Source organism: Myiozetetes cayanensis, unplaced genomic scaffold (assembly GCF_022539395.1).
Source record: "Myiozetetes cayanensis isolate MyiCay16 unplaced genomic scaffold, myiCay2020 scf21, whole genome shotgun sequence".
Lineage (NCBI taxonomy): Eukaryota > Metazoa > Chordata > Aves > Passeriformes > Tyrannidae > Myiozetetes > Myiozetetes cayanensis.
In genome coordinates this window covers 11,071,402-11,087,596 of record NW_026087423.1, presented here as the reverse complement: position 1 = coordinate 11,087,596, position 16,195 = coordinate 11,071,402, and the positions used below count along the sequence as shown (strand labels likewise).

At 41.3% G+C, this 16,195-nt stretch overlaps 1 protein-coding gene across 1 annotated transcript; it reads right to left on the bottom strand.

The window, feature by feature from the left end:
- Nucleotides 1-364: 364 nt before the first annotated feature.
- On the bottom strand, nucleotides 365-14,889 carry PIWIL1 (piwi like RNA-mediated gene silencing 1). Its single transcript, XM_050318454.1, has 20 exons — nucleotides 14,809-14,889; nucleotides 14,056-14,197; nucleotides 13,230-13,355; nucleotides 12,138-12,352; nucleotides 10,954-11,075; nucleotides 10,223-10,303; nucleotides 9,123-9,320; nucleotides 8,642-8,753; nucleotides 8,123-8,237; nucleotides 7,382-7,499; nucleotides 7,140-7,254; nucleotides 6,117-6,304; nucleotides 5,427-5,499; nucleotides 4,881-5,081; nucleotides 4,639-4,742; nucleotides 4,119-4,189; nucleotides 3,447-3,600; nucleotides 2,455-2,580; nucleotides 1,946-2,093; nucleotides 365-1,204 (listed from the first exon to the last, which is right to left on the bottom strand). Exons 1-20 carry the CDS (start codon nucleotides 14,887-14,889, stop codon nucleotides 1,088-1,090), a joined length of 2,607 nt encoding a protein of 868 aa, XP_050174411.1. The 3' UTR covers nucleotides 365-1,087.
- Between the last annotated feature and the right edge of the window lie 1,306 nt (nucleotides 14,890-16,195).

Below are 16,195 nucleotides of genomic sequence, written 5' to 3'. Positions count from 1 at the left end.
GCCTAAGGAAAAAACTCAACTGAATACAAGTTACAGAACTCTCATTTTTTGGAATTGTCAATGGCTAATTTACTGTAGACTAAAGCAAGGCTCATCTACATGCAAGACTGAAGAGCTTTCCAGAGATAAAAAGGGGTTGTAAAGTTACTGTGGCAATTGTCACATCTGTGCCCAAAGCCCACTGTTGAAGCACATAAGCAAATACATAAACAAGCAAGGAATTACAGCAACAACTTTATTTAAGTCTTACAAAGAACAAGAACAAGCTTCACAACAACTTAGTTTGGAAAACCAGCACTAATCCAGATTTTTCCACGTGTGCTGTTTTGACTCTGGTATTAACTCTGAAATCTACTTCCCTCCACACAATTTTACGAACTGCTTTACAAACTGAGCTGCTGCTGCTCAACAGTTACTAAGGAAAACCTCAGACATGCAAAACAAACCACGGCCACTGCCCATTGATTGGAACTACAAAACCAAAAAAAAAAAAAAAACAAACCCTGATCCTGGTTCGTGCACTGACACTCAGATGGAAGTTATTTTCACATTTAACAAGCAGGTGGTTAAATAATATCAGCCCAGAAGTTTAATTCCTTTCAGTGATGACAGTGGGAGGAAATTGCTCTAGACAACTGCACAGTGCAGGAAAGGTGAAGTTACAAGACTAAGAAAAAGGACATCGACGGGATAGTCTGTTTTTCCTGGTTTGCAAATCCCTCCCAATGGCAGCCTTGAAACAAAGCCTCTTTTTGAGGTGTGAAACAGTTCACGAAACAGAATTTTGTCCTCATTTTAACAGGCAGGAAAAATAAGGAATCAACAGTTTTGAAGCATTTTGAAAACTAGGAGTGTAACATACTAGCTGAAGAAGTTTGGATTTTGTTCTGTATAACTCTCTCTCTTACTTGCTAGAAGTACTTTTGGGTAAGGCTTCCCAAAATAACAAAAATAAGTTTCATAACTACACATATTATCCCTCGTGCAGGTCTTTTTAAGAAAAAACAAAACTGAAAACCAAAACCTCAGACAATTCTGCATTCCTTGGAAAAGAACTACGCTATTTTATTTGGCTGATAACTTAACTTCAAAGATAGTAGAGTCTGTCTGAAAGCATCAGACTTGGTTCTCTGTGAATGCTCTGACCAACAAGGAAAGCCAGTTTATGAGCATACTGGCAAGGAGCAGGAACTCTGATAACACCCTGCAGAAGGAAAAAAAAAAAAAAAGGCAATTATTTTCAAGTAATTTAAATAAGCATGCATTCACTGTTAACAGACACCCCTGGAATTCCAAAGTACGCATGCACGTAAAGTTTATATTCCCTGTTGTTTATGTTGATTTCTGAAAATAACATCATATACACTGAACACAGAAGAAAACCCAAACTTCCCAACTCTATTCCTCTCCTCACTCCAAAAAACCTTTACACAGGTTTACATTCCATACTGGGTCTCACAGAAGGTGGGACACGGGTTAAGGAGGCATAATATTTAGGACTGTTAAATGTGAAGCACAGCTCAGGCACGAGCTGACTGTGTGCTCATCTTGGTATGCAACAGAAGCCTCAAGGGAAGTGGAGGAACATAATTCCACCTCCACATAAAGCAGGAAGTATTTCTGCAGGTAAGAAATAGTCACTATTCTGAAGTGACTGAAGAAATAGTCACTTCAAGTTTGCTTTTGACACAGAATTTGGGAACAATACTCAACAAGTATTTTCTACTGAGAATAAAGATTACTTTAATCTTCAGAGAGATCAGGTTAATGATAAAGCATCTAGTTCTCAAACCACCCCTCTGGGTCCCAAGGCACACCTGCAGGCATTTTGGATCTGCATGGGTGTTTGAAGGATACCTGTTTCCACCTTCTTGTGGGTTGTAACTGCACAGAGAAGCACGATCTTAGAAGAAAAATATTATCATTTCCCCGAGGAAACACTTACCGACCAGTTATAGTACATGTGGCAGAGTTTGTAGGTCAGCCTCTGCAAGTGATCTGGTTTCAGCTGGCTGCCATCATAAATGACATTGTAATGAGTGGGTGTGACACAACCATTTTTCACTGTGTGGCTCACAACGAAGAAATCGTACCTGTAAGAGGAAAAGTAAAGGCTGTTACAGAAAGGGCTGCTTTCCAGTAAGGACAGCTGGGCAATCCTGTCAATACACTCTCGTTCAGAACTAAATCTTTATCAAGAAACACTAGAAGTGAAACACACACACTTGAAATGTAATATTCTGATGTATACAAATAGTGCATAATACATTTGTAAAATGTAAGCTTGTCCACTTCTTTCATCTACAAATTCATTATGATTTCTTCCCAAAAGGACAGAAACATGGAAAGTATTTTTCTATTTGACCACACAGTCCATTTAATATATATTAATATATTTCCTTTATTATAAGGCTGCTGGCAAAAGGACTTAGTTTTACTTCTCCAGTAACTTACCACTCTGGTCTGGTAACCACTGTATCAACAACAGTACCAGGGGGTGGGTTTTTAAGTCCTCCACCAACCTCTGCAAAGAACCTGGCACCCACTCGTTTCTTCACAACGATCACAGTAAGTCTTGGACTAAAATAAAGGAAAAAAACACAAAACTATCATAAAAAACTGCACTAACAGTACTTCAGGAACAGATTCTCTAGACCCCAGGGCATTAATTACACAAAGAAGTCCTCATTAATTCATTGATTTAGATTAAATGACAGTTTTCATAAATTTGTATACTCTGATATTATTTCTCACCAATCTGATTTGTATTTAAACTTCATAGGGAGAGAGGAAAACAGGCCAAAAAGAGAGAATCTAAATACAGACCAGATTTCTACTCTCTACTCCATCATTTCATATGGAAAACACTGCCTTAATGGCTTGCTTTTTATCAAAAATGCTGTTAAAGAGAAACTAAAAGAGAAGAACTAAGCACCTCAATTCCTCTGAGCTGCAACTTGTTTGGGGCTCTGCTTGCCTGCAGTGTAAGGAAACATGTTCATGTTCATTTTTCAGAGCAGGTTAAGTCACTGCTGTTAAGTTTAAAAGCAGAATGTTGAAACCTGTGCAGAATATAAATGACTGGACAGACAACATAATCCTTTCAGAAGCAGAAAGAAAAAAAATGGACTTACCAGACACGTAAGAGTCATCAAGCTATGATCAACCAGTTGGAAAAAAGCATTAATTACCACATCCACAGAGAATGCCTAAGGAGTATATGTGCATATATGTGTATTGCAGTCATGTGGTGCATGTACTAAGGATTTTCCTATTATAAATCAGATATCTGAAATCACGTAAACAATCATCAGAAAGGCAGTTAACTGAGCTGAAGTAAAAAGAAGCACGAATAGAAAGACAATCTTCATCCACAACCTCGTTTTGTATCCCAGTGCTAATTTCTCTTGCAGTATAAACAAGAGGGGTGGTGGAAACAGATTTACCTGTAGTCAGTACCGATGCTCTTCAAGCAATCCAGGAATTGAGGCACTTCATAATTAACCAGGGTATTTAGCTGGCCATCTCCAACACCATCACGATACACAAAGATACGAGAGGGCAAACACTTATTCCACTTGAACCAGTTTCTTAGAGCAGCTTAAAAAACAAACAAAAAAACCCCAAGAGTAAAATCTGCTAGCTGTAATGAAAATTTATTCCAAAACAAAAAATGGGGTTTTATTCCTGGCAAAACAGAAGTTTGAAAACTAAGGTCGTCAATCTTTCAGTCACCTGAAACAGGTAAGCATCATGTTACACAAATATTACCTGCAAAAAGATCTCTGGTTTACCTGTGCACTGACAAAAAAGTAAGAACCTAAGGAGACTCTCTGCTCCACTGGCCTCTCTCACAGCAGGGAGCTGTCCTCCTTCACATCCAACTCTGCTAAAACATTCTCTTAAGTTCACTGAGAAGTAATTCGTAATTATTGCAGAGAAATATTGCAATCAAAGAAAGACTTTACACAAAACGCTGTTGTTAGTTTTCAGCAATATTTATAACTGTAGTTTTAATCTGTCTCTATTCAAGTGCAAGTTGGTCACACCTCCCCTCAAGGCAGCAGGGGAGGTGTGTTCTGAGGATGACTCCACAAGAGCAGAACTCCTCCTCTTACTTTGCAAGCAGGCTTTGATTCCATCCACAAGTTCTTGCCCACGACTTTGAACGACGCAGCGGGAGAACCACCTGTGAAGAACAAAATAAAAGACCTTCAAAGCATTTCCTGGGCTTCATTCAGTGAAGTCATTTTTAAAATCCCTATGACCACTTAAGTCTTTATGGGTGTTGTGGGTCAATGCAGCCAAGGAGGAGTTACATGGGAATATTTCCCCCGTGGTAAAAGTGCCTCAGCACCACCTGAAATTCCTCTCAATCAAAAATAACGTTCACACAAGTCAACTGGAAAGGAGAAAGCCTGTCACACCCTGATGCCCTCTGTTCCACGCACTGTGGAAGGAGGACAAGGTTACTCCAAGAGGTGCAGTGGAAAAACTAATTCACAATGTATTTCTTACTAACAATGTACAGGAAACCAATTTGGATGTTTTCCTGCTGGTCCACCACATTCAAGGTACTTTTCAGTTAAGGGAAAGGTCCTTTTTTACTTTTTTTTTTTTGCCTTTGGCAAATCTTACCGTGTCATTGTTTGATTCAGGCTAGAGACAAATCCTGCCACTGACTTCCTTCCAGTTACAGTGTCGTGGTAACAATCAATTCCCACAATCATCACCTGCTTCAACTTAAAAGAAATCAATACACAACATGTATTAGTACATGAAGACGTGCTGAAGGGTAACACAAGCTGTGTGGTTTCTTGCTTTTTAAGTGAAGTTCATTAAAAAAAAAAAGTTACCATAAAAAAAAATAAGTTACTTACTGGGATCTCAACACTCCAAAGTTCTCCACCCATTTTGCAGTTCATTTGCAGGGCGATTTTCGTTGCAACAGTCATGATTGTCTGAGGTTTGCTTAAAGTGCGAGCAAGCACACACTGACTTGGGATGGGGCAATCTGTACATAAGTATTTCTTGATTGCATCATATTTATCTTTTCGGGAACTAGACAAAATGCAAACCACCTTTAAAGAAAAAAAAACAAAGCCCTTTGTAAGAAGCTGCATTCTAATATTTACACAACATTGCAGAATTCTCTAGGAAAAGTTTCTTACACTCCAGAGAAACACCCAAGTGTTCACAGTGAAAGATGCAGCTGTAAAGTTTCAGTGTCTGCACATCAGAGCCAAGCACAAAGGCTCTTATCCAGAAGGATACTCAGTTAACTTTGGATTTGAACAGGAGTAGGATTAGGCATCTAGTGGATTCTCAGGAGCCAAGGGTAGTATCTCTGAGAACACATCCCACTAACCTTAAAACACCAATTACAGATATTAACACAATTTGAAATTATGGATTCAGATACATACTATGTTTGTGTCAGGGGTAACCCTTTGCTGTAAAACCCTCAAGTAAGCTTCTGTTCTGTCATCTACTTCAATCCTGAAAAGAAAGAAAAAATTACAGAAAAAAACCAAAACAGTTAACACCTACTGAAACTTCAGGAAAAAAACCACAGCTATTGAAACTATTTATGCATAAGCAGAAAAGCCCACTATACACGAGTACTGTACTGTCACATTCATAGCTGTTAATAAGCATATAATATTCACACATTTTGAAGATTAAGAGGAGTCACCTCCAGTTTAGGCTTCCAAACACAATGAAATTCAAAGTTAAAGGCAAGCACAGGTACTCAAAGAAGGATATTTGGAACAAGAACACATCAAAATTAGAATACAGTTTAAGTCAGCAAGAAAACACATATTCCTTCTTTTGTTAAATATGGCTCTACTTGAGAAAGTTTTGCTCAATGACTGTCTGATATTTCTCGGTTCTGCCATGCAAAAAACCCTCAGAAATAAATGTATGAGTAGGAAAGCCAGTCACAAGAGAGAACTGCCTAGTTTGCATATTGAAAGCAGCTTTGGTTTATGAGAATTCTCACAGAAGTCAGTGTGATGTGCTACACCATCTCATTTAACAGCCTAAGCATGGGAACAGACCCATCTTCATAAAGCCTAAAATGGTTTTCCCAGCAGCTTTCTGAAGACACTCACGTGATGGGCCTGCTCATCCTGATCCCCATGGCGGGTGTGACCTTGTACAGGCTCTGAATTAAGGTATTGGCAACGTCGTGGTTGCGCCGGGCGTGGATTAACAGCCAGTTGTCCATGGGCACAGCACGGATTAAGGGAACTCCCCTGGTCTCCTTTGTCCAGTCAGCAAACTGAGGGTTGTAATCAATCTGGAAGAAGATGGTAAAGAAAGAAAATCAACACCCAAGCTGTACCAGAACTACTTCATGATGCACTTCAAGAACACACTAACACTTCTGCCTAGAACACCACCTCATTTTTACATGTTCCTTTACTGCTATTGCCAGTAATTTAAAGCAAGTTTTATCTAGCCCTATAAAGAAATTATACTCTTGAAATGTTTTATTCCTAATTATGCAAAAATACTTCTAATTTTTAGCTCAGATTAAGTTGTTACTATTTGCTGCACAGACTCTGTGGTACAAAGAGATAGCTTTTGGTATAGACTTTTTCTCCCATTTCTCTTTTTAATAGGGTGACTGCTTGAGAAAAATTATTATTATAAAGAAAACAACACATCTTTCAAATAGCAAGCATTAAAAGAGCTTTACAAATACAATATCTGGATCTGTACAGCTGTGCAAAATGCCCTTTTCCATTCAGCAGCCATTCAAACCAAAGATCTCTAGTACAGAGCAAACATCTAATGTTTTATGACAATCTATGATTTAATTCAAATTTAGATGATTCATACTGATCACCCCACCTTTAAGTGCTCCATCTATTGAACTCAAATAATCAGGGGCTTGTCATCTAAAAGCCTTGGTACTTTTTTAATAAATGGAAACTAGTTAGAAACATCTCTCGTCTCCTAGCTGTGTACCTGGAAAGACTTTCTTTGCACAGAGGGATTGTTTTGCAAGGGAGACACTATTGTAATGTTGTGCTTTCAAGGGTTTCTAAACAGAACCTGTAAACAGTTTAAGAAGTTTGTAAGTCTTCTGCTTGGACAAAGACTTGTGTGTAAGTTGACTTATTATTTACCATGTTTCCTGATTGAAAGATCTTTTCTCCTTGAACAACTCTTCCTGTAAAGGCCACTGATTTATAATCAAAGCTTAACCCCCAGTTTCCAAGTTCCTTCTGAACGTTGTCATCTCTGTTTAAAAACAAGATTGAAATTAAAAACATGAGAAATGTGCTTTTGCTGACTCTGCTGCAAGAAATAAGTGAATTATACAATTTTTTCAGGACACAGAAGCACAGAAGATGTTCAGGTGGCACACCTTTGGATGTAGTTAAGGAGCCTTCCAACTTCCCGCTGCCTTTGCTCAGGTGGCAGCCGGGTGTGAATTGCCAAGTCCTTCATCATGTTGAAGTCAGTCCGCATCTTCTCCGTTAACCCTGGCAACGGCAAGAGCTCTTTCTGAGCAAAAGTTAAGTCTAAAGACTACAAAAATTAAGCTTCCAAGCCATACAGATTAATGATGCATGTACTGCAGACACAAAGCGGTGGCAGGAGTAGTCAAGGTTTTCAGTTGCTCTCTGTAAAAACATTCCCATCCGAATAGAAAAAAAAATTGGATTTTTGCACTTGAGAGGAAACCACACAAGGAATGCAGGTCTTTGTTCGCATTTCCAAATCAAACCAAACCAGTGCTGAGACAGACAGGTACTGCTAGTGCAGAGTGAGCATCTCAGAGCAATATACAGATTTATACATCTTACAAAATTATCAATTTCTAGTAAGTTTCTCTTTTTCAACAGAAATTCTACTGCCAAAAATCTCTACAAGTTATCAGTGTGCCAATGTTGCACACCATACCTGCAGACTATGCAACATCAGAACCCCTCAAACTTTTCAGCCTTGTTTAAAATCTTTTAGCTACAAGATTTGTTTCTAAACTCACATTTATACAAACAAAACATTTCTGCTGAACAAAAGGCTGCTGTCAAAATACCCATTTCAGTAGGTGTTATGTGTTATGGTTTGACAAATGCTTTAATATGAAAAAATTCTACAGTACCTGTTAGAGAGCACAGCTCTGGAATTAGAACCACAGTTCCTTCCATGTTTCTACTCTTCTTCAGCTGACTGATCAAGACAGGCTGCTTTGGATCACCAATGTCTATATTATATTGCTGTATTAGAAATATATATTGCACATTAGTTTACTCATAACAAAGCTCTGGCTTTCCTAACCTCATTTCTGCATGCTGTGACAATGCATCTGTATTCCTCCCATATTACCTGTCCTTGCTTCCATCTTCCATGGGCTTCCTTTCTGAGTTTTCCCAAGAGGTCCTTGCTTATCCATGCAACCCTTCTGGCATTTCTGCCTGACCAACTACTCCCTGGGATGGAGTACTCCCACCAAATCATACTGTGTAGGTTATTTACTGATCTCAAGTTACACACTACCCATTAAACATAACATTCTATTAGAAAATATTATTAATTACAAATCCATGCGTCTTAAGCAAACCTGTAACAATGCTCCAGCGTTCCAAGTTACAGCACAACACACACAGTTAAGTTTCCATACCTTTTTGTAGTACTCCAGGAAACTGATCTCAGTACCATCTGATTTTCTAAAGGTACCCATTGGATTGCTATCCCAGTTGATGTCATCAATTCTGTATGTTCTGTTATTGTACCTACATACATAAACATTTAAATTGGGTTTTGTTTAAATCTTAACTCAAACAGGAAAGAAATACAACTGTGGGACAAAAAAGTTAATCACAATACTCATGTAAGTTGAAAGTTTTGCTCCAAGCAGAAGCAGTAACTTCAAGTTTTTAATTGTAATAGGCTCTCAATTCTACCAAGAACTGAACTGTTATGAAACCAAAGGAAAACCAAACCAACCCAGTATGTGCTTTCTGCTTTTTTAAATGCTGTCACCTTGATTAATTTGCCAGCTTGACAGTGACAGCATTTGCATGCTTTCTGATGCTTCACTGTGTACTTCAGGACATGGAGCATAGAGAGATTCAAGACAACAAGCGTCCACAGAGACTTACTTTGTAAGAACAATTAAACCAATCAGCTCTTTAGCACAGGCGTCTCGAAATCTTTCCTCTCCAACCTGGGAATGAAGACTGTGCATAACATCCAACGCTGTCTCCCCACGGAGAACCTTGTGGCTCACATCTGCACACAACATAATGCTCTCCTCGTACTGGAGGATGGAACTTGTGAAGCCTGGCCACACCATCAACCTGTCAAAGGAGAACACACAAAATCTTAACGTGCTTTCTAGAGCATCTTCATTCGCACCCCTTATTTCTGTCCACTTTCATCAACATCAGAAAGCAGTGAAGACACTAAAATACCGCTATCCAAACATAAACAAGCTCTTAAAAGTCAACAAAATGAAAAATATTTTACATGTAGCTATCTTTAATCAGCTTAAAATAAGATTAATTGAATGATGATAGCTATAACTGAAGTGAAAGCAGGGATGCCTCAAAAGCTAGGAAATTAATTTCATGCTGCTAGTCTTAAATATCTCACAGACAAAGTGTGTAGGTATTTAAGACACTTTTAAGAGAAAAAGATCAGCTGTTTATGTAGTAGAACACTGTCCACTTTCTTCTGGGTTGTTGTAGGCCAGGTTAATGGCAAGGAGTAACCTGATGGGGCCCCAGGCAAGCTCAAGCTTACTAACTTGTACAAAAAGCCTCAGGCCAGCCAGGAGCAGCAGCCACATTGTACGGGATCCTGGCAGGGAATGGGGACAAGACACAACAGCCAGCAACAGCCTTGTTCCAGAACTAGCCATCCAGATGGGTATGGCCAGGTATGAACTCACATGGCAGGTTGAACAGCCTTCAGAGTGGAGGTTGGACACTTCCGAGCTGTAGAACTAAAGTGTTCAGAGATCTCAGCCTTACAGACCTCTAAGCAAGGTTTCTGACAGGGGAGTAAAATCTCCTAGGCAGAACACACACTGGTAACAAGTAATGAGATCTTACACATACACGTAACTCAGTCAGGAGAATGAGATTTTATGCTTCCCAGGAATGCCTGTTTTTATGTGCATGGTTTTATTACAAGATACATCACCAAATATCAACCCCTCTCCCAGCACCCCTCCTGAACCTAAGTATTTTTGCCACACCTGTGATTAGGGATGCTGACTGGATCCCCAGGGTTGTAGTAATTACGGCCAATCTGCTGCAAATTGAGCATCTTCAGAAGCCTAGAAGTTGAAATACGGATGTCATTTAACATTATTATTATTCAGTTTATCACACCATGCACAATCCCATTCCTCTGCATAACCTCATTTTTTATTCATCTGACTAGATAAAACACAAACTTTTTAAATTGAGTTTAATGAAAAGGTCATGGACATTTACTAATGACAATCAGGTGAGGTAAGTTAAAATACAACCCAGCCCTTCTCCAACCAGCTGAAGGTAACAGTCCAAACAAGCTACATCTCAGATGAACCAGATAGTCCAAGTACCACAGTAAAGTGGAAATACTACAGCCAAAAAACCAGTAATTTGCCAGCTCAAGGTCCTGCTGTATTATTTGCTTTAAGAGGCAAACCCTTAGAGTAGAGGTAGGACTGTCTGCCTACAACAGTTAGCACTCCAGTGTCAATCTGCTCGCTCAGGAGAAAGGTACAAACTCATTTCACACTAACAAGAGCCAGAAATACACACATAACTGCACATGAAAATACTGCCAGATGTGGTTGGCCACACAGTAACAGTAGCCAGAAAGGCTCAAAAATTTACATTTGCAATATTTATTTATTGTAATCTATTCTTTGGAAAGGAAAAACTTAAGTCATGTATTTTCAGAATGACTTCTTATAAGGATATAATTTGTACAGCAAACCTTCTAAAAATGATGTTGTAAAAATGCAGACATGTAGGTGAAGTAGGTGGCAACTCATTAGTCAAAGTGACTGTTATCTTCACATCCTCCCCATTTCGAGTCCTACTAAACAGTTCAGTAACCTGAGAAAGTGAAATGAGGTTAATAAAACTAGAGGCAAACAGGGCTGTATCTGGACTTTGCTCCACTAATACCAAACTGGACTTGTACACTGAGATTCTATGCAGTAATTCAAGACTAATTGAAACAGGAATCTGTTTTTCTACTAGGACTGTAAATTACAACCTGATTTGTGTAAGATGACTAACAGAGTAGAATGGAGGCTATCCCCAGAGTAGCTGAATTCAAGATGAAGATAAGGAGATCACTTACCAATTACCATGACAGGAAAAAGACTCAACTTGAAGAAATAAACTTAATATATTGCCAACTAACATACATTTAATTACTGATGCAGGTACTGAGAGGCAAAAAGACAAAAGATTAGAACACACAGTGAAAACATCTTTCTCCTCTCCCTCTTCCAAACTCAGCTTCACTCTGGACTCCTGTGTCCCCTCTGTGGACACCACTGCCTACACTCAGCCCCTCCAGTGAGGCAATGAATGGCACAAGGGGCAGGGGTCAGCATCAGTACATAGTGTTTTCCCTTTCCTGCTCCTTTCTTCTTAGATTTTTCTTCTGCTTTGATATTTTTCCCTCCCTTTTAAATACACAGAGGTGCCACCAACTTTGCTGGTGAGCTCAGTTTTGGTCTGTGATGGGTCTGTTGTGAAGTTGGCTGAAAATGACAACAGAGAGCAGAGCCTGACCCCTTTCCTTAGGAGCCACCCCAGATCCCCTCACTACCAAAACCATGCCACATACACCCAATTCATCCACCCTTTCAATTATGTTGACTATTAATTTACAGAAGTTATGAAAAGAATTAAGCAGAAAGAAAACTAAAGGAGAAATACTGTCTGTGCAGAGTTATTCTAACCTGCAGAACCTAAGCACTAGAACCAGAAGTTTATTACCAAATTTCTCTACACAAGCAAATTAGCTTATACTAGTAAATTCAATCCAACTAAACATCTCTTCTGGGACATCAGTTCCCTAACTCCACCCTGGCTAGTAAGGAACAAGAAGCATCATAAAACGCAAGTCAAAATAAAAAATAAAATAGCATTCTCCTATCATACCCTGTTCCGTAGCTTTTGTGGCAAGAATAATATTGAGCCATCGAAGGCATGGGTCCTGCCAATCTTCTCCTCGTGCTGGAAGAGCAGGGCGGATCGGAGACGGCGCGATTCCATCTCAGGGCTGTAGCCAACGTGGTACTGGTACAAAGCCCATTGGGGTCGAGATGTCAAACGATAGTGATTTGAAGTCAGTTTTATCGTTCTACCTGACCAACCTAAAATGAGAGGCAAACATCTTTATAGGCACAAGATTTTACCTGGTATATATTCATACAACAGCTCTCAGAGATTTTTAAAAACTATGGCATTCAGACAAAGATTAGAGGTCCGCTGTGTTCTGCCTCTGTTCAAGCTCAGTGAGTTATGGCATAGTGTTATGAGACAGTCATCTGCTCATCAGAGCTTTCTGTAACTCCCTCAGTTGACAGGAACACTCTCACATCACATGAGGTAAGCATTTAGATCAGCAACCTGTACACAGATATAAAGGGAAAACAGAAGACCAGCACTACAGCTGCCTACAAAGGACAAAGATCCATGAACTAGCAGCAGCATAGCTCTAGACAAAAAATCTGAGAATGAGAACAACTACACTGCTCCTGGCCCGAAGTGACTTGAGCAGAACTAAGCCCTGTCATTCCCAGGCCTGTGGTATGCTCCAGTTATCATTCAATTAAGCAAAAGTGGACCACGGTCATTGCTATACGGTGTGATGTCTCATACTTGTGATACAAAACCATCATCAGCATAGAACCTGCCCTGTGGAGCATCCAAAAGGGTAAGGGATTGCATTCTAGCGGGCACACAGGACCATCATGACAGTCTGCTCTACTTTTCATATGCATGATTTCAACTCCAGAAAAGAAGCATGTCACTTTCTCTAAAAAGTTTGAGAAGAGGTTTCAAATTCCACATTTAGAGATCTTTATGAATTTGGTTAGTGAACGAGTTACAAGAGCAACTTTTATCTTTTTCTAGTACATAGTAAAGGTGGGTTTTTTTCCACTAGGCTCTCTAGGGGAAACTAAAAGCAGAAATAAAGAAAACTATTTCTCATTTCAACTTGCTTATGTGCCTATAGTGTAAACATACCAGTTTTTGAATCTTGAACGTGCACCATGGCCTGTCGAGTATTGACCCCCAGGTCATGGTAATCTCTCCGACGCCCACCCCTGTCTCGTAAACTCAAATCCTGGAGTCCCGAGGAAACCCGTAATCCTATTGGTTTAAATTTGAGGAAGAATCAGAAATCAAGTAATATATAAACACATTATAGATACTATTATACAAATTAGAATGCAATTCAATTTTGAAAGGCATATGTATAAATTTAAGAGAAATCATGAAAAGTTAATTTTCAGCTTCTGCTATGTAGCAAACATCTTAAAACAGAATTCAAGGAACATATAGTAACTTCCTAAAATTTATGGAAAGGTAAGTAGTAAGCAAATAGAACAGCTCACAGCAGGATGACAAAAAAAACTCAGATGTCAATCCTCCAAATCAATAATCTCTTCTGCAAATACAGGGAGGACAGGTCTTTCCTTTTAGCTCCAGCTGCCACCAAGTGTAAATACACTGTGATGTGAAACAGGCAAGAAAGTTTAATTTCCTTATTAAGATTCAAGAAAGTAACGAAGCATCAAAATGAAATTTACTATTGGTATTCATGCAGTTAATTGTGTCAACTATTTTGACAAAGGAGATGCTACAGCTGAGGTAGTTTTCAAAATTCCCGGTTCAGTTAGAATGACAATACCATCATCACAAGGTATGTACCGTGAACTTCTCCAGATCATAGTAATAAATCTCATTTTGAAAAGAAAAAGAGAGAAACAGTCTAAAGAACTTCTTAACTGCATTCTCTTCAAAACACAAGCTCTTGTGGGCAGTGAACTTCCCCCCCCCCCCGTCTGACCTTCTGGCCTTCTCTCCTGCAGAACACTCTCAAAGCCCCTCAGTCGTCCATGGCCTCCAGGTTCTCCGGATGGTTGTGGAGGAACATTGATCCTCTGGGGCTGCTGAGGCTCAGCCACCTCACCTGGCACATCCAGGGGAACCTGCCACGGTTGAGAACAACTGACACTGGCAAGAAAATGACTAGGAGCACTCCTCCAGTCTACCCACATGCTCAGATGAAATATGATCACTGAGAACTGACAAACTGAAGGAACTGCTTTAAAAAACCTCCAGGCATGTGGCCATGGCTGCAAACACAGAAGAATCAGCCATTTTCAAGTTACAGTTTGACCAGTGCATGTAAGTGCAAAACAAGACCTATATACTAGTTCCAATGCAAAAACTCATTGATATTGAAATTAAAACCAAGAAGAACAGGTCAGAACACCTGCCAGACCCACAATCTGCCCAAATATGAATCAACAGCAGCAGCAGCCCAGTATGTGCTGCTTCTCTGCAGGGCAGCACAGAGGACAAAGCAGGCTGTGAAAATATCTACCTATTTCCCCCAGCTCTAATATATATATATATTTAACTATACATTAAATAAGTCTGTAAGGACACCCAAATGTCCTTAATAAAATGGAGCTATATTAACTATACATCTAACACAATATATACATACACACATTCAACATCTAACACATATGCCTGACAAATAGCCGAGATATGACAATCCCCATTGCATTCACCAAAAAGAAAACCAACTCACAGGTGGATCTCCTGTCATAGGCACAGGAGGGGCCTGTCTGCGAGGTCTTCCCCTGGCTCTCGCTCGGGCTCTTCCCGTCATCTTCTAAAACAAACAACCTCCACCGTTAGTGTTCCATCGCCTCCTTCCCCATCCTTATCCAGGTAAGCATTACGAGCAGCAAGCGCTGCGTTTGCCATGCGTTAATTTCAGCTAACTCAGCAAAACCCACCCTTCCGTGCAACATTCTTGGACCTCCCCACTAACAGAGCCACGACGGGGAGCGTGGGGAAGCTCCTACAGGCGGATGGGCATAGGCCATCACGAATCCTAAAGCTAGGTAAGTCAATTAGATCGAAGAGCACGGCAGGACCTGCAGCCTCAGCCAGGCGTAACTCAGAGACTTCTTATTGTGTTAATTTCAAGTGTCGCTGGAGCCTCAACTCGGCCTGATCTGTTTCACCAGGAGCTCGCGCCAGCGTCACCGCCCGGTTCAGTCCCGCCCCCAGCCCCGACCTGGCCATCTTCTCCCCTCACAGCCACCCTTCCCGGCCCGACCACCCCCGCCAGCCTCGAGCCGCCCGCAAGGCCACGCACGCCCAGCCCCGCCGGCTCTTGGCGTTACCTCGTCCTGCCCTCCAGCTGCAAGGGGACTCTGCTCCTGCCCGCCGGCGACGAACGGGTCGTCCCCGCACGATTTAGCAGCTGCCGACGGCCACACCCCTCCCGCAGGGCGCTCCCCGGGTCACGGCCCGCACCGCCCCCGCACCGCCCCCGCACCGCTCCCTCAGCGCCTCGGCACGAGCCGCCGGGGCCAGGCGCGAAAGCGTGCTCGGCGCTGATTGGCTGCCGAGGCCCGAGGGCGGCCGAAGAGCGCGGCCGAAGAGAGACGAAAGAAGCCGAAAAGAGCCGAAAGGAGCCGAAGGGCAGCGCTTTTCCCGCCCTCCCCCCCAGCGCTGTGGTCGCCCCTGAGGGCGGGGAGCGGCAATGGCGGATCCCCCTCATGGCGCAGTTCTGCTCCTGCGGGGCTCGGGCTGTCCCCGCCGCCCCCTCCCGCTGAGTGTCACCTGTGCGAGAGGAGGACGTTCCCGCTAGAAAGCGGTTTCCTCCTCGTCCCGCTTCTTGCTTGAAAAATAAACTGCAGTTAGCCAGGAGGTGGAGCAATAAAGCAAGAAATAAAACTCCTGGTGCTGTTTATTAGGGAGGGCCTGCATCGCTCAGCACCGTTACAGCCAGGGTTGTGCTTCTGTACGGGTTTAAGCCATGTCTTTAAAAACTAGCAAATCTTAGAGGACTTGGAAGTCAGCGGCCTGAAGTGGGGATTCACTCTCTAGCCAGCTTTTCCACGCTCCTGTGGAAAGGCAGGGTGTCTGGATGGCACCGAGGCTCAAATTCATCATTTTTGTTC